Source organism: Podarcis liolepis (assembly GCF_965112155.1).
Source record: "Podarcis liolepis genome assembly, chromosome: 4".
Taxonomy (NCBI): Eukaryota; Metazoa; Chordata; class Lepidosauria; order Squamata; family Lacertidae; genus Podarcis; species Podarcis liolepis.
In genome coordinates this window covers 87,671,839-87,691,329 of record NC_139558.1, presented here as the reverse complement: position 1 = coordinate 87,691,329, position 19,491 = coordinate 87,671,839, and the positions used below count along the sequence as shown (strand labels likewise).

General features: G+C 42.9%; 1 protein-coding gene across 1 annotated transcript in view; it reads left to right on the top strand.

Moving 5' to 3' along the window:
- Positions 1-19,491, top strand: part of CNTN5 (contactin 5) — a gene marked incomplete at its 5' end in the record, with an annotated part of 77,475 nt that overhangs the window by 26,632 nt on the left and 31,352 nt on the right. Inside the window, one exon of the mRNA XM_083500599.1 lies at positions 23-172. Coding sequence (XP_083356725.1) covers positions 23-172 — 150 coding nt within the window. The remainder of the gene's footprint in view (positions 1-22; positions 173-19,491) is intronic.

Below are 19,491 nucleotides of genomic sequence, written 5' to 3'. Positions count from 1 at the left end.
TCTGCTTACTGGTTCTTTGTAGTTCCAGAAAACATCAGTGGTGACATGGAGTCTGCCATGGCTGTCGAGCTGAACCCGTGGGTGGAATATGAATTTAGAGTTGTCGCAACCAACAAAATTGGGACTGGAGATCCAAGCGCGCCCTCTCGAGTGATCCGGACCAAGGAAGCAGGTAAGAGCTTTGATGGGTAACAAGAACTTTGAAATGACTGTGATACATAGGCTGTGCTCACACGTGGGGTTTGTTCTGCTACTTTTACTATTTATAATGTTACAGATTCTGTCGAGATCCCCAACGTTCCTTATCCACTGCAGTACCCATGTTGCATTATGGGACTGAGGCTTTTTAAAATCAATATGCCACGAATAATGAGATCAATAGCGGGAGTTGCTTTGAGGGCCCGAAAGGTGGAACACAGATATTTTAATCAGAAAGTAACGTGTGAAATGTTTTCTGAACTGTGAGGCTCCAAAACGTAGGTGGGCCTAGCAGGTAAGCCTGCAGAGTATTCTTTCAAAAACTGGCTCATGCATTGGCGGCTTCCAAATAATACGTTGTTGCTTTAATAAATTTATATTAGATTTTAACAGTTGGTTTCATTCAATTAGCTTTGCTCTCGTTCCTAGACAATTACGCACCTGATACATTGAAATGCAGCACATTCTGGCTTGCCTGCTTATCGGTGTGACGTATTAACAAGGCATTAGTAACTCAAGGCTGGTTTTTACGATGTGCCTGCCATGTAGAAACTGCCAGAAACCCACTTTCGTGTGGCCGAGAGCTCCCTGTGCAAAAGCTGCTCACCCCTGTCGTGCTATTCTTGTTTTCTGGGTTATATTTTTTCGAAACTTGCTTTATGTTTTCTGTTCTTGATTATGTTGGGGCTTTTGTTTTTCATTTAGCTGCACTGAATTTTGCTTCATGTGTTTCTATCCTGGAGAATGGTCCTGAGGTTCCCATGTCTATTCTACTGTTCAAACGAAGCAGATCTGGAAGGGACTATAGCAAGCTGCCTTAGGCCTAGCCAGATCACTGGTACATCAAGCTCAATACTCCCTAAACTGACCAGCAGCAACAATCCAGGAGTTCAAGACAGGGTCCCCTACCTCACCCCAGGTACTACCTGGAAATGCCAGGGATTTTGCTTAGGATCTCTTAGGTAATATTTCTCATAGGAAAATCCTTGGGCTTACTTGGATTGTCAAACAAAGACACCAGCCAAGAATACGGGAGCAAAACAGCAGCCTGTAGGCCTGATCTTTATTTAAAAGACCGTTGCAGCAAGACTTCCACCCACCACATGGAAGAAGCCTCCAGCAAAGGATGGCTCCAGCTTTTATAAATTTCCCCTTATACCCAAAACACCCTTAGTGTAGTGGCAGCAAGACACGTACATGTACAGTCAATTAAAAGTTGGTTTTATTCCCCAAAAAACCATGCCACTTGTCTGGAGCTCTCTGCCCCTGTGACTTATGGCTACCCTGATGATGACTCAACTAAATCCTCAGCGTTGTTCCTCTTCCTCTGGAAACAACGCGTGAAAATGAATCTCTTCCGTCGCTTCTGTGATGTCAATTTCCCCTTTCCTTGTACCCCTCCTCTTCTGCACGCTGAGAGGTTTGCAAACTGGCTCGAGCAAGCTATTGTCTGCTAAGTCCTGTGTTTCTCTGGGCTGTGAACTCACCCCTGTCCTTTCCTCTGATCTTCCCATAACAAACCTCCCTTCGTCCCCTGGGCTGCTGTCCAAGTCTAGCAGCTGCTGCTGTTCGCTTGCTGGCTCCAGCCTGACACTTAGTGGAAGCATCATACATACATCACAAATACATCATGGTTATGCATATTATGGGAGGGGGTTTCTGGCAGAAACCAGATCATCAGGTTTGCCCCATCTCTCCCTTGCCCTCCACCTCACACCCATCAAGTGATACAAAGGAAATATTTACAAGTTCCTGGGTTTCCTAGTCAGGTAATCACACTTCTTTGTCCTCACTGAGAACCTAATCCATTCCTGAATGCTCTGCTATTGTCCACAGGATGACTACCTGTCACCCATTTGACAGTGATGATCTCTTGTGCAAGAAGCTGCTAAGTACGTGATCCCAGGTTTCAGAGCTTATGGCTGTCTTTACCCATTTCCCAAGTCCCCCCTTTGGTAGCCATCTTTCCCCTGAGTAAGATAAAGTTGGAATGGTGTCGATCCGACGTAGGGCTGATTTTATATGAATATTTGAAGGTTTTGCTGCACGAGGGAAGGTGAATACTATGTAACCTTGAATAATAATAATAATAACAACAACAACAACAACAACAACAACAACAACAACAACAACAACAACAACAACAACAACAATTTATTTATATCCTGCCCTCCCCAGCCGAAGCCGGGCTCAGGGTGGCTAACAACAATAAAACAGTACAGCAGTACAACACAACACAACACAACACTCTACACTCATTCATTATAAAATTAATTCAAATCAAACCACTGGCAACGATTGGGCCAGAGCTCCGCGAAGATTGCCGAAGAAGGGAGTCAGGCTGTGCCCTGGCCAAAGGCCTGGTGGAACAGCTCTGTCTTGCAGGCCCTGCGGAAAGATGTCAAGTCCTGCAGGGCCCTAGTCTCTTGTGACAGAGTGTTCCACCAGATCGGAGCCACAGCCGAAAAAGCCCTGGCTCTAGTTGAGGCCAGCCTAACCTCTGTGGCCTGGGACCTTCAAGATGTGGGACATACCAGGAGAGGCGGTCCCGTAGGTACAAAGATACAAAGTAGCAAAACTGTGGCGGTTTTATGGAGATATTTACAAAATTGAATGGTGTCAGTTTGGGGGAGGGTCTGGGGGTGCAGTGTCCCATTTAACTGGAAACAACACCCCCCCCACCTTTATAAAAATTCTGGTAACACATTCAATGCTAGTCCTACTCCTAGTAGATCCACTGAATTTAATGAGCATTGCTAACTTCCAATGGGTCTACTCTGAGTAGGATACAACCCTCTGCATGCTCTGTCACTGAGGTATGGCACTTCCCCAACCTGCTCCCTCTCTAGATGGAGAGCAGGATTTATATTTTAAGAAATTATAAATATACTGAACCTCCCCAGAATTCTTCAACCTTGCTGCTTGACTATAGCTCCCTCATCCCTGACCTGGCTGTCATTGATGGAAGCTGTAGTCCAGCAACAAGGAGACCGAAGGTTAAAGAACACAGAGCTACACCAGTTCTGAAGCAAGCCGGTCACCTGACTCACATATATTTAGCGAAGCTATTTGCAGATGTCACAAGCAGGGTAAAGGCTCTTCAAGACCAGTCCAGAGCTGTCGCTGTAACACAGGAGTAGCCCACAGATGTCACTGAAGTACAACTCCCAACCGCCCCAGCAAACATGTCCACAAATGCTGTAAAAAAATGTGGTTGGCTTTTCGCACCCGAAAGGGTTGTGCTGGTGTGGTTTTGGGGATACCTGGCAGTTACAGAGAGCTTCTGCCTCTTCTTTCCTTTTCGACTACAGCCGCTCCTTGCACATTTTGCTCCATTACAGTCTAATGGGAAAGAAGGAAAAACGAGATAAAAAATACATGAGCGCCTTCTCAGAAATGCATGTTTGGAAAAGCTTTTACCACCCACGTTATGACTTAGATGGTTTCCCCCACGACATATGGGCTCACTCGGTCAAACAGAAACGGTCTAGCTGCTCCTCTGATTAGCCAGGCGGTACAAATCAAAGCAGACATGGACATACAGAGAGGGCAGCTTATCTCAGGTGATAGGCTGCATCCCTGAATCCGTGTTCCTTCTACGTTTCGAACGTGTATCCTGCATTCTGTGTTTTAATGGGCCAGATGTGTTTTAGGCTGCAAGCACATAATTTCCACGCCACCTTGACTTATGAAATTTTCATGACACAGGTTTGCTGTGATTTGCCTTGGTAGCTCCCATGCACCCACCCGATAGCCGCTGTTTTACCAGTCAGGGCATCTTATATTTTCCTTCCGCCTTCATAATAAACATACACTCCTCAGCACATAGTCAAAGTAAAATAGGGATAATTCTGTGCTTTCACGCTGTGATTCTGGTTTGGATTTTTGTTTGTGAAGGCTCAGCTATGGCTGTTCACTCCGTAACTGCAAATTAATTACTGGTAGCGACTTTATGATGACCATTCGTGAGAGGCTCAGTTTGGGAAATTCAGTCCCCAGACTAGTAATAATAGCCATCATTATTATTGATAGCATTACTCACATTTATATGCCACTCTCCTGTCACTCGGTGCACCTCAGAGCGGCCTGGTCAATACTTTTTTTAAAAAATTAATAATTTAATAAAAGTACATGACATACTTGAGAAAACAGCAACCAGAGGATTATAACAATCAAACAGGAAATCGTTAAACCATAGATTTTTCCCACACGGGCCTCAAAATATCCAACTATAAAAGAACCGAAAGAGGAATCAGCTACATATTCAATAATCTCCTCCAGTATCAGATATCTAAAGAAGAGAGTTGCTGCTGGGAATACAGAAATTGGCTATCGCTAATCTAGAATAATGCTTTGTTGCTCCAGAGGGAGTATGAATCCAGTAAATGTTATGCCACATAGGGCGCCTGTTTGCCCGGCTACAACAAAGCTATAACCAGGCTCCCTGGTGAGATATTTTTTTCTTTGTTCGCTTGCTTATGTATGTACAAAGGATTTATTACATGGGGGAGTGTTCAAAAATGGCACACGCATACACACCTTTGTTTATTTAATAGGTTTACACACAAAAATATTTCACACCCTGAAATATACTCAGAGTCGAGAGTGGATTTCATGCTCTTTAGTGGTGAGGAGGAATGGAAGTTTCCCCAAAGTATCTGCTTTGTATACATTATTTACACATTGGGCTGCACGTGATTGGCTAATTCTGGAATTCTCCTGTAGGCCAATCAGGTTGTGGATTCACTTCCACCTGGAGCTGGATTGGGTGGCTCCTGCAGACCAATCATACTGCTGCATTGTTCTAGGACCAATCAGACTGCTGCATTCTGAATCCTATTGTTCTAGGACCAATCAGACTGCTGCATTTTGGATCCTATTGCTCTAGGACCAATCAGACTGCTGCATTTTGGATCCTATTCGACTCAGTACATAACACACCCGCAGTTTGAAGTGGTACAGTCCATGCTACCAGTTCCATAGTCTTCTGCCTATAGACCAGGTCGGGAACGTGGCCCCCCAGAGCACAGGGGATGAGTTAGACTCAGAGACTGAACTAAGTTGGGTTCCGGTCGGTGCCAGCGCTTAATGGCGGTCCTAGCTCCGAGCTCCGGAGAAGGACTGCTTCGCAAGTTCGGGTCTTACCCGCTACGGCAAGCGGGGGACCCCTAAAATCCCAGGCGCTGAAGCCTGAGAACAAGGAGACTCGGTGGGCACCTTTGCGCCCCCCGGTACCGTGAAAGAGCCTTTTTAAAGGCTACGGATCGACATCGGGAGAGAGCGCGGTGCTGAGAGTCGCTACCCAGCCTGCGAAGTGAAGCCGCGTCGCCATAAGCGGAGAGCGCCGATTCCTTCCTGAAAAGAAAATTTGGACTGAATTCCCGTGAGTAAGAGCTGAAAAATAATCGGGACCCTTTAAATTTTAAAAATTGGGCTAAAAACGGGGGAGATTTAAACAAAGGAAGTCTGCCTCCCCCCGACTGCATGAAAGCGAAAGCAACGGAGCTCTAAACTTGCATCCGTTTAAACCCGCTCTTTGATCAGCTAAACCGGACATTTAGACCTTTGATCTCCCCTCTAGCTAGCAGGGCAGAGGGGAGGTGAATTTGATTAATAACTGCATGATCTATTGGAAGTAAAAAACCTCTGCTGTCTCACCCATCTGAAAGCATGAAACGGTCTGCCTTCTTAGCACACTGAACTGACTTTTCCCTGTGAAGTGATACTTTGATACAAAGTTTCCACAGTGCCTGGCTACTGTATAATACAAGAAGAAACAGCATAAACTGGGCAACTGTGGCAATTTGAAGTTACAAGTTCTTAGTAACATTGACTTTGACTGTGTTAATCTCCTGTTTTACATCTTGGACAGTCTCTTTTGTTTTCGTATTTGGAAATTTTGCTCTATGGCCATTTTGATTTGCTCCCTCTAGAGGATAAAGTAAAGTCCGGCACGGCCTAAGACAGTGGAATTTTCCAAGGGAGAATAAATCCCGTGGGAATTGACCTTGACATGAGTGGCTCACAAGAAGAGATAGTTACAAGAGCCAAGACCAAGCAACAACAACAACAACAGCTGCAGCAGCAACAGGTAAAGAAAAGAGGCTCAATCTCAGGCGCAACAGCCGGATCAGCAGGAACAACAGGACAAGACAAAGGAGCAGCCGTCTCTATGGAAGCTGTGACAGACGCCCTGCTCAAGATAAACCAAACTCTGGAGTCTTTGACAAAACAGACTTCAGAGAACACACTAAAATTAACAGAAATTTCAGCAAGATTAAACCAGAATACAGAATCTATAAATAAATTGGTGGAGGAAAACGCCACCACGCGCCAAATTGCGGAAGATGCCAAAGCCACTGCGGGAGAGACACAGGAGAAATTAGAGCCGATTGCCAAGAAGGTCTATGAGCATGATGCAACTTTGGCCTTGTGGGAGTTACAGAGGAAAGAGAGAAACTTAAAATTAAGACTGATTCCGGAGAATGAAAGAGACAACCTTGTGGAATATCTGACACGGGAGTTTGCGGATTGCTGGGACCTTGAGGAAGACGAATTCAAAATTACGACTGCCTTTAGATTGGGTAAAAAGCAAGACAGAAAGACCCCGAGAGACTGCTTGATCACACTCAGATCCAAGGAGGAAAGAGACAAAATACTAGGACTACACTTTGAAAAGGCCTTGCAAATTGGAAATTCAGCTGCACAGATCTTCAAAGACATCCCAAAATACATTTTGGACTTAAGAAACTTCTACAAGGACTTAGCTCTTTTGCTAAAGAAAAATTCTATCCGCTTCAGGTGGGAATTCCCACAAGGACTGTCATTTGACTACAAGGCAAAGAAGGTGAAAATAAAGACAATTCAAGATAAAGACAAATTTTTGGCAAGATACCAGGAGGACCTACAGAAGGGGACTGTGGACGTACTTGCAGAACAGAGGAGAGCACTGGATATCCTGAATCTCTCGATTGGACAAAAACCACCACCATCAGAAGAAGAGCAACAACTTGGAGCTGTTGGAGGAGCCTCAGGAAAATAGCAAGATGGCTCTGCAATTCCTTAGTTGGAACTGTAATGGGCTCAATGGGCCTTTGAAGAGAAGACAAGTATTTCATATATTGAATAGAGAACAATTGGACTTGATATGCCTACAAGAAACTCACATAACCAGAGCCCACAGGAGATTACTTATAAATAAAAGGCTAGGACAAGAATTTATTTCATCAGACAAAGTTAAGAAGAGAGGAGTTGTAATATATGTGAAGGAGAAATGGGCTCCAAAAATGATATTCAAGGACGAACAAGGGAGATATCTGGCAGTGGAGATACAAATACAAGGAGAAAAACTTCTAGTGGTTGGAATTTATGCACCAAATGAAGGCAAATCTGACTTCTTTAAGAGACTCCATGAAACCCTCACTGACTATCTGGATTACAATATGATAATCATGGGAGACATGAATGGCGTGGTCTCCACCAACATGGACAAGGCACAAAGACTAACAGTTAGTAAGGAAGGGAGACTCCCTAAGACTTTTTTCGAAATGACAGAAAATATGGACTTGATAGACATATGGAGAACAAGGAACCCTCTGGAGAGAGAGGGAACTTTCTTCTCCCAAGCAATGATGACCTGGACCAGAATCGATCAAATCTGGGTTACTAGTGGAATGGCCCCAAAGATTAAGAAAGTGGAAATCTGCTCAAAAACTTGCTCCGACCATAACGCCGTGAAGATGGAGATGAAACTCACAATAACTGGTCAATTTAGATGGAGAATGAATGACACCCTCTTTCGAGATAAGGAGATTCTCACGAAGGCCCAAAAGACCCTAAAAGACTATTTTGAAATAAATTTGAGGACCGACGTGGAGAAAAGAGTGATCTGGGATGCAAGTAAAGCGGTTATGAGAGGATTTTTGATTCAACAAAATTCAATAAAGAGGAAAAAACAAAATGAGAAAAAAGAGAAGATTTTGGAAATGATAAAGGAAGGAGAGAGAAAATTAAGAACAAAACCAAAATCTCAGGACATTTTAAGAGAGATCAAGTTATATCAAACACAATATATGGAATTGATGAACCAAGAGATTGAATGGAAGATAAAGCAAATGAAGCAAAAGACTTTTGAATCAGCAAATAAATGTGGCAAACTTTTGGCATGGCAACTGAAGAAAAGGCAGAAACTAAATACAGTTACAAGCCTAGAGGTGGATGGAAAGAATATATCTAAACCTAATGAAATTAGAAATTGCTTTTTAAGTTATTTCAAAAAACTCTACACTCAAGGCCTGCAAAATGAAGAAGATATAGACAAATTCCTTGGAAAATATGGATTACAAAACATCTCTCATCAAAGTAAGATGGACTTGAACCAGAGAATCTCAGAACAAGAGATAGAGGCTGCCATTCAGAATATGCAACTGGGCAAATCTCCGGGACCAGATGGACTGACTTCCAGATACTACAAATCGCTGAAGGAATGGCTGACTCAACCACTAAGAGAAGTTTGTAATGAGATCCTTGAGGGAAAAAGGGCGCCTGAATCGTGGAAAGAGGCATATATTTCACTCATACCAAAGTCAGAGACTGAAAAGACCCAACTCAAGAACTACCGCCCAATATCACTCCTTAATGTGGATTACAAAATTTTTGCAGACATTTTGGCAAAAAGATTTAAAAGAGTCTTGATGGAGAAGATTCATAAGGACCAAGCAGGTTTTCTCCCTAAAAGACACCTGGCAGACAATGTAAGGAATGTAATAGACATTCTGGAAAAGCTAGAGGTGAATATAAACACTAAAGCAGTATTGATTTTTGTGGACGCGGAGAAAGCCTTTGACAATATTTCTTGGAGTTTTATGAGGAAGAATCTTCATGGGATGGGGGTAGGCCAGGGTTTTGAGAATGGTATGGCTGCAATATATTCTGAACAAAAAGCTAAACTGATTGTAAACAATGTTGTGACTGAGGAACTTAAGATAGAAAAAGGAACACGACAGGGGTGCCCGATTTCCCCATTACTTTTTATTTCAGTTCTGGAGGTGTTGCTGAACATGATAAGAAATGACCAGCAGGTCAAAGGTGTGCAGGTCGGAGCTAAACATTATAAGTTAAGAGCGTTTGCAGATGACCTAGTATTGACTTTGCAAGAGCCAAACACTAGTACGAAAAAGGTTTTAGAAATAATACAACAGTTTGGCCAGGTAGCTGGATTTAAGTTGAACAAGCAAAAAACTAAAGTCTTAGGGAAAAACTTAACAGATATGGAAAAGGAGAAATTTCAAGAGGAAACAGGTTTGACTGTGGTAAAGAAGGTGAAATACCTAGGGGTTTACTTAACATCTAAGAATGTGAATTTGTATAAGGACAACTATGAAAAATGTTGGTCAGAAATTAAAAAAGATCTAGAAATATGGTCAAATTTGAAATTGTCAATGTTAGGCCGAATTGCAGTAATTAAAATGAATGTATTGCCTAGAATGTTATTTTTGTTTCAGACCTTGCAGATTCTTGACAAGATGGAATGTTTTAAGAGGTGGCACAAAGACATTTCGAAATTTGTCTGGCAGGGCAAAAAGCCCCGAATTAAATTTAAGATATTGACAGATGCTAAAGAAAGAGGGGGTTTTGCCCTGCCGGACCTAAAATTGTACTATGAGGCAGCAGCTTTTTGCTGGCTGAAAGAATGGATGCTCCTCGAGAACACGGACATCTTGGATCTGGAAGGTTTTAATAATGCTTTTGGTTGGCATGCATATCTTTGGTATGATAAAGTTAACAGTGCCTTTAAAAATCATATTGTTAGAAAAGCATTGTTTAATGATTGGATAAGATATAAAGATCTATTGGAAAATAAAACCCCTAGATGGGTGTCACCAGTGGAGGCTAAAGCAGTGAAGAAACTCAATATGGAGGTCGGATGGCCGAAGTATTGGGAAATTTTAGAACAGGATGGAGATAAGTTCAAACTACAAAGTCAGGAGAAATTGAAGCATAAAGTAGAAAATTGGTTCCAATATCGTCAAATAATGGAATTTTTTAAACAGGACAGGAAAATCGGTTTCCAGGTGGAAAAATCAAAATTAGAAACCGAACTGTTAGAACCCAATACTAAGAATTTATCTAGAATGTACAACTTGCTGTTGAAATGGAACACACAGGATGAAACAGTTAAATCGGCTATGATTAAGTGGGCTCAGGATGTTGGACATAACATTATGTCAGCTGACTGGGAATGGTTATGGAACACCGGTATTAAATTTACGGCATGTAATGCCTTAAAGGAAAACATCATGAAAATGGTATACAGGTGGTACATGACCCCAGTCAAGCTGGCAAAAATCTATCATTTGCCTGATAATAAATGTTGGAAGTGTAAAGAGACTGAAGGTACCTTTTATCACCTTTGGTGGACATGCCCGAAGATTAAGGCCTTCTGGGAAATGATCTATAATGAAATGAAAAAGGTACTTAAATGTACCTTTCCTAAAAAACCAGAGGCCTTTCTCTTGGGCATTGTCGGCCAATTGGTGACAAAGAAAGATAGAATTTTTTTTATGTATGCCACAACAGCAGCAAGAATACTCATCGCAAAGTATTGGAAGACACAAGATTTACCCACTGTGGAAGAATGGCAGATGAAAGTGATGGACTATATGACACTGGCCGAGATGACAGGCAGAATCCGTGACCAACGAAAAGAGACGGTGGAAGAAGAGTGGAAAAAATTTAAAAGCTATCTTAAGGACTACTATAAACTTAATGAATGCTAAAATGTTGTGGTTTCCAGAAGCAAAAGGGTACAGGGATACAAGGCTAGATTATAAAAGAGGACTAAGATGATAGAGATTGGAAAGTAACAATTGGGAGTTGCTAGTTAAATTATGGACATTGGGATGCAGAGAGGGGGGGGTATGGGGAAGTCCAAGAAAAGAGGTTTATGAAAATATGTTTGAAATTATACGTGTATGTTTGTCATTTTTTGTGTTTGTTTGTTTTTCTTAAAAATGTTGTAAAATCAATAAAAATTTTATAAAAAAAAAGAGAGACTGAACTAAGTTAATGAGGGACCAATTCTGCTCATGAGAACTGCCTGTCAGAATCGAGAAAGGGCACTTTGACACCAGCACCCCTTTTTGAAGAGGACTCTATTAGCTCTCAAGGAGAGGAAGAGTTGGAAGGCAGCCAGAGCGTTGCTAGGCAATCAGCAAATAAGCAGAGGTCTGAGTCTGGGTTGAGTGAGAATGAGGAGGAGGGGGGAGGTCAGCCTCTCAGTCCCAAATCCATGCATTTGGATAAAATCAAAGGGCAACGAAAGAGCAGGAGGGGAAAGGCAGGAGTCTGGCATCCTTCCTGTTGTGGGGGGAGCGAAACGTCAGACTGACCAATAAACGTAATTGCGAACAGGCAAAATGCTGGGCTCTGCGTGTGTCTTTTGTAAATAAACCTTCATAAAAACTCCTGAAGAGCCAATTACTTCTTATTGGAGCTTGCTTGTCTGCTAGAGATCATTACAGAGCAGGCCTCAAAATGTCCTGTAAAACACAGCCAACAACACTCCCCATGAGATGTGCATTGCAGAGCAGGGGTGGGGAGCCCACTGCCCTCTCATGAGTATGGCCCATTATTAGCAATGTTGGAAACAACATCTAGAGAACCACATTCCTGTTGCTGAGGAACATCACAAAAGTCATCATTCGGGAATCTTGCCTGTCAGCACTGAACATCTTGTGAAGGATCCCTTATAAACCTGTGAAGAAGCCATTCTCGGCAGTGGATATGGTGGGTAGGGCTGCATTGCTCTCCTGGCTTCCCAACCCCTCGTGTCACTGCCGCTTGCCAGGAAGGAAAGGGGTGAGGCAGCAGGGAGCTCAGCATGGTGCAAGTGTGGCAGCAGGAGCGTCATTTTGGCTTTGCCACCACATCCACACCTGCCAGCCACCTCTGCCCATACTGTCTACACTGACCTGCTGTGATTCTCCAGAATTTCAGGTGGAGCACATTGCCATCCCTACCGGTAGAAGCAGGGCATTCTGCATGCGAAACAAATGGTCAGCTGCTGAGCCATGGCCCTTCCCCAAAGGAAGGAGGATAGACAGATAATAGATGGGTTGAGATCCTGGAATAATCTCATCGGGAGCCTGAAGAATCCTGGGTCTGGATGGACTAGTGTCTAGAGATAATTCTGAGGTTGTTAATTCTCCAGTCTTAAGTTTTCTGCACTGGGCTTTTCACGATGAGTTGTAAACAAGAAATAGTTCAGTTATTAGAAGCAGTCTGATAACAGCTACTGATCTCCCATAGGCAATAGTTACAGTTGCCAACTATTGAAAAAGAAAATTGGAGTATTTGAGCAGGGCCTGAATAGGGGAATCCGGAATAGATTCTGTAGTGGAGCCTGGCAGTAAAGCTGTGTGGAATGGAGCAAATTAAGGGGCAGAGCTCAGGCCTAGACAGAGCCTGAAACTGTCTGTTCACTTAAAATGTTTTTTAAAAGAAAACTCATTTTCATTTTTTCTTTTTTATAAATTTATTTATTTGGTTTTTCAATATTAAGTTTTACAATCACAGATCCAACATACATAATAAAAACAAAATCCCAAAGAATCTCCTGGACCTCCCCTCCTCCTGTTTGTGGGTCCTCTTGTTAGTCATTTCCTCCTGCATCTTTTATAATAATCCAAATCTTTTACATCTCCATTATATCCAAAATTCACCATTAAACTACAAGTGTTATTCCATTCCTACTAACGATTTTAACTGTTTACAATGATTTTTAAGATAAATTATAAATTCCCCCCGTTCCTTATTAAAATTGTGGTCTTCCTGGTTTCTGATTCTTCCGGTTATTTTTGCCATTTCAGCATAATCCATCAACTTAGTCTGCCATTCTTCTCTGGTCTGGACTTTATCTTCTTTCCATCTCTTGGCATTATCTTCTTTCCATCTCTGGGCAAAAAGAAAACTCATTTTCACCAATACAGCACAAAACCTTGCATGCAGAATGCCCTAGGATCATGTTTCCGGTGATGGAAATAACTCTCTCTCTCGCTCACTCTCTGAGGCCCTGGAGAGTCTCTGAATACACCAGATGTGGGGAATATTTTGCCCTCCATGTGTTGCCAAACTACAAGGGCACCGACTTGGGCCCCAGGGTAATGGGTGCCCAATGGTGGCCGTGATGTAATGTGATGTCATCGCAACGGGGTGGCAGGATGGTGCAGGGTGCCCCAATTTTCCCTTCCAAAACCTTGGGGAGTATGGAACAGGCTTCGTATCCAGCCTAAGTCCCTCCTCTCTGGTCCTGCCCCCGAACATCTCTTTCTTACAGCTTATACTAGCATAAGATCCCCTGGGCTTCAATCAGCTGGCTAGGTCCCAGCTGAACCACAATGTGGCTGGGCCAAGGATGAGGCAGTTAAACCTCCATAGCCTGGATCTCCCAGGAGCCTTGTAGCTCTGCTGGAGATCCACTAGCTCCTAACCTGCTCAACCCAGCAGATCTTGCTTCACACAATGGTGTCTGTGGCGGCTACCAGCAAATAAGATAAAATATAACATAAAGCAACCCTATAAAATATAAAGAGCATGCTAAACAAGCTGGGGTTTTTTAAAAGCCAGATCAACAAAACAGCCAGTTTCATTGCTGCTATTAGTATTATGTTACTTTTCCAAATTATTTTTATTACAATTATTAATTCATCATCACATCATCGTAACTTTTACAAACTCCTATCCCCTCTTTGGGTGAAGGCAGCTCTGACTCCATCGCTTCTGGCTCACATGCATATTTTACAGGTCTACGAAGTTAGAAAAAGAGCCCGGAACATGAATTTAAACATGCAAGACATCCCGCTAAAGCAGTTGGGCATTTGAAGCCTTGGGGCACGGCATCAATTACATTATCTATTCATGGGGAAGTAAGAGTCGAAATTGAGTAGAATCAGAGTTTACCCTGCTAATCATGCATGCACACTGGATTCCATGAGCTAATAAGCTGGTGACATTTATCAGTAGCCGCATATGTGCAGGAATTAAGGAGGGCAAAGAGAAAGCCTGATTCAAAATTAGATCTTCCAAGGAATAAAATGGTGGAATAATGAGCTGCTTCAGACCAGCTTGTTTTTGTTTGTTCTTTATCTGGATGAGGACGGTTTTAATTTTTTCCACCTATTTTTGTAAACGCGGACACGTCTCGTTTTGCAATGCAGATGATGATCGGGCAAACCATTCTTACCCACCCGAAAAGCCCTATCTCAACATCAAGATTATTCTTCCAGTTTAATCCGAACTTGGACTGTTCTGAAAATACAATCAGACAAAAACAGGCTGCTAATTTAGATAAGGGTTTAACTCAAGCTGACCAGGTATTGGTCTTAAGCTGTGCTACAAATTTCTAAAGGCATTTTTCTGATTGAACCCCACAACAAAAAGAACTCACTTGCACTGAAGTTCCCTGTGGCTGGATTGATATATATCTGTGTGTTTAGTTTGTGGAGGTTTCTGTTCTCTTGAAGGACTGTTGCAGCACAGGCAGGCATTCGTTTGTTTCATATGAACTCTCTTTGCGGGACTTCCGACAATTCAGTCTTCTTCCAAACTCTCAGCTCTCCATGCCAGCAATATGGAAATAATAATTCTGACATTTTTTGCAGGGGCTGATGAGAGACTGGCATACATTGCAACAGGGCCTTGTTTCCAAACCAAAATCAGTTGTCCCCACTCTGGAATTTAAAGTTATTCAGAGTCAACTGAGCAAACCCTCCTATAAAGGAACCTCTGAATTGTTTGGAACAGAGGTGTTTGTAGAGTCACTTAAAAAATGCAGATGGAGTCCAGAGAGAAAAGGGACTGATAACAAGAGGTAGCCAGTATGGTAGTAGCTCTGCTGCGGGACACGTCATTCTCCTTCTGGGGTAGTTTGTCCATCTTTGGTCCCCACCCTGCACTCAGCTCTCACCTGTGGCTTCTAGAAGCTGTCAGCATCCAACAGAGGCTGCACCCCGGGAAATGGCTTTGACTAGCTGGCTAAACCAGGTGAGGGTAGCCAATGGGTCTCAAACCCTTGGTGAGTTAGGGATTTCCCCTGCATGCCAAAACAGACTCTGGAGGATTGAGTGGATGAGACCAATAGTGGGTCCAATGGTCAAGGAGGAGGCTTCTGCCCATGCTGTGGAAGTGAGAGGCAGATGGGGCTCATCAACTTGAGAAGGTAGCTCATCTAGGAGAAGGAAAACTCTGACCCTAAACCTCCACTGCCTTGCGGGATATCTTCAGGAGAAGAAAACTCTATGCAAATCAAGAATGGAGTCCCTAAGATGGTTGGATGGTGCCTTGTATGCCTCCTTTGGGCAACTCCTGCAGCCTAGCTGGTGCCAAACATATTGCTCTGTTTTCCTTTAGACCACATCGGTCTTGTGGTCTGGGCAGCCAAGGACCTCTATACACACTACCCAGTCTTGTGTCCTGGGGAGGTCAGTTCGGTGCTGCTAATGCAGTGGTTTGACTTCACCTCCAGAAGCACACTCCATTGTCTCTTGAGACAGACGGAGGCCAACGACAAGCCAACATAGTGCCCTGTAGATGCTATTATCCTACAGCTCCCAACATCCATTGGCCATGTTGACTGAGGCTGATGAGAATTGTGGTCAGTAATATCTGAAGGGCACCATATTGACTGCCGCTGGCCTACGAAGTAATACTTGGTAACATGGCCTTAGTGGAAGATGAGGCAAAAGCCCCTAAGATGCAAACTTGTCATTTAAAATTGAAATTAAATGTACTTCAGGAAATCAGTGTTTGCATTGCATTAAAAGGGAGGGAAAGGGGGAGATGTGTTCAGATACTGGCAACGCATAGGAATTGCATTTCAAGCTCCCTACGATGCAATGCGTGATATATGAACTAGATTCTGTAATCTTCACACACACACACACACACTCCCTGCAGTTTTCCACTTGTTCAGATATGTTGGACCAACTCCTTTGGAAAGAAGTGACACATTTTCACATCTAATTCCAGAAGAGATGAGATGGGAAACGTCTGCCTAGGAGGGTGTGAACTTCAGCGGTGCCCTTTCATACCATGAAAGGGTTTTCGTTTAACATTTGTCGGCTTCTCCGATGTGTACCGCAAAGCGAAAAGGAAATAAATAAATAAATAAATAAGATACAAAGGAAAAGGAAAAGGAAATGATGACAAAAGCTTTGTCAAGCTGTTGACATTCCTGTTTTCTTAACTGAGATCAAGCCCCATGAAGAAAAGGGGCTTTAACCACAACACAACACTTAGCATCATGCACACAGGTGCACACACATAAATAAACGTCCACTTTGCAGGCACCTGGCTACCGCAAGCTTTTCCCCCTTAGGACGCATGCCTCTGTGGATGCTTTCAGACTCACGATGCCGGGCAGAGGGGTGGAGGAAAAAATTGATTTTGTTTGAATTTTAACGAGAAAGCTTCTAATTTGGGAGGATGCAGGGCAGATGAGAGGAAGACCATGCCATTGTGCAAGGAATTGCGCTGATGGAAGAAGAGACTTAGTGCTCCTTTGGATAGAACCCCATGTGTATTATTATTATTATTATTATTATTATTATTATTATTATTATTATTATTATTATATATTATTTCTATTTCTGTTCTGTTATTTCTGTTATTTCTGTTATTTCTATTTCTATTATTTCTTTATTACGTGCCCTTCACCATCAGATCCCTGAGTAGTTTACAACCATTTAAAAGTCAATATTAAGAACAGTTTAAAGCAAATGGCAATCACGGAAATAGAGTGGTTCCTGGAAATAATATACCAACCTGCATTCTTTTCAGGAAAACTGCTGGCAAAGAAAATACACGTTACTCAGAATGGCACACAAAGATGTACTCGTTAAGATAAATTCGAACCAAAATACCGATGAATTTTTGTGAGGATTCAAGCGAATAACCTGAACTGTGGGGAACTGAATTTAAGACTTTAAAAACAAGAAACTTACACAACCCGAACTGATGACCCCATCCAGCTAGGGATGGATGGACCTAAGTGTGTTGACTCGTGTGTGTGTGTCTGTTGTGTGTGTGTGTGTGTGTGTGTGTCATTCCAGTGTGCCTTCAACTTGTGCATTTGAGTACCTTGGATTTCTGTTGCTGCCGCAAGGTGTTGAAAGATGTAGGTAGCTGAATGCTTCAACAGGCTTCCGACATCACTGGCTTTTGTCCTTGCTGTCCAGTCAACACTTGCAGAGTGCTAGATAATCTGTCTGTTCCTTCACTTGCCTATAAGTTGGCGGAGCCCCTTCAGCTTCTGTTCCTCTTCCCCGAGTGCCGCCCACCACAATGTATCTTTTCGTAGCAAAGATGTTCCACATTTGTCCTCCTTTCTCTCTAGATTAATCTCACCCGCTGTATCCTGCACCCTTTGCTCCAGGGTCCTGTCTGATCTTAATTATGATAAGAGCCATATTGACAATTAAGAGACAATAATAACTTAAAGGCAATAAATTACCAAGACAGACGGCAGGATAGCGGGGGGAACGGGGGCAAAAGTGACTTGACCAAGGTCACACAGTATGCCACTAGCAAAGCATGGTCTAGAACACATAATCAAGTTGGCGCTGTCCAGTTCTTAAATCTGTATGCAGCCAAGAAAAGGGAGAGTGATTTTTCAAATTCTAATACATAAGGAAGGCCCAATAGTGTGTGACCTTGAGCAAAACAAGAGAGGTACACAGAGGTACACGCTAATGCCTGCCTGAGAAATCGCTTTTTATATTAATATGCATGCTTCTGTATGTAGATATACATTGCAAAAGGCGGCTACCAACATACTGAATATAATCAATGCTCAATTTCGGCATAACCCACCATATTACAATGGTGGAATTAATTCCAGTCCAGCAGGAAAATGGTAGAATCAACACAAATAGCTTATAACTGCTTCAGCACTAGCATCATCAGCATGAAACTATCCCTTTAAGAAAAGGTGGCTTGAAATGTGTGAGTCTTTAAAGCCTTCTTTAATAGGGAAAAATTGCAGTGGTACCTCGGGTTACATACGCTTCAGGTTGCATATGCTTCAGGTTACAGACTCCGCTAACCCAGAAATAGTACCTCAGGTTAAGAAGTTTGCTTCAGGATGAGAACAGAAATCGTGCTCCGGTGGTGCGGTGGCAGCCGGAGGCCCCATTAGCTAAAGCGGTGCTTCAGGTTAAGAACAGTTTCAGGTTAAGAATGGACCTCCAGGACGAATTAAGTACTTAACCCGAGGTACCACTGTATATGAATAGCTGGAAGTGTCCTTATGACAAATATTGAGATCCAAATATATTTGAGGCACACATCTGGATTCTGATTAACTGACAAGTGCAAACCAAGGTTTGCTGATTTGGAAGTAACAGCAAACTGTGGTTTGCATGAACCAGGAAGTCAGGGAAGGAATCATAGCACAGAAGTGGAAGGAGGAACTTGGGAGCTCATTTTTGAAGCTCCAAACTGTAGTTTCGTGTTTCTCATTCCCAAGGCATCATGAAGCTACAAAACAGCTGTACAGTGTCATTTTTCAAGTGTATAGGGAATACTGGGACTTGGAGCTCTTCAGTAATATCTGAGTATTTACCAATATACAGGAAGAACAGGCAGCAGCAAGTTGATCTTCACCTTGAAGCAGCCAGAGGCAGCCCCAGCATTAGACAGAATCAAGCAGCCTGCCTCAGGCAGTATCTTTTGGAGCTTTGTTTAAATGAAGCCAATTGTCATCTGTTCATTTCAGGAATGGGCAACCTCTGACAATCCGCCTAATTTTAAGTTGCCCTCACCCTAATTTCAAAAGCCTTCTGCAATCAATCAGCTCACAAGAGTGATCTCTTTCTCCTCAGGCAACCTAATGGGTACAGAGGAAGAAAGAGAGAAAGGGGTGGGAGAGAGAGAGAGGGAGGGAGGGAGGGAGAGAGGGAGAGATGGAGGAAGAATGGTGGCCCTGATTGCTTTGGGCATTGGTCTTGCCCATCACTGTGCTTGGTGCTGCCCATAGGCATCATGCAGCCCTTGACAGATTACTCTGAGGGATTGCTACCCTCAACAGGAAAATGGTTGCCCATCCCTGATTTAGTTTATTATTATATAGTTGTGCTCTCCACTCTAGGAATTGCTGGTAATCACAAGTACGGAGAGTTTGTGTTGCACTCAGGTCTTGTTTATGGGGCTTCCCACGGGCATCTGGTTGGCCACTGTGAGAAAAAAATATTGGATTTGATGGAAATTCAGCCTGTTCAAGACTCTTCTGTTCTCTTC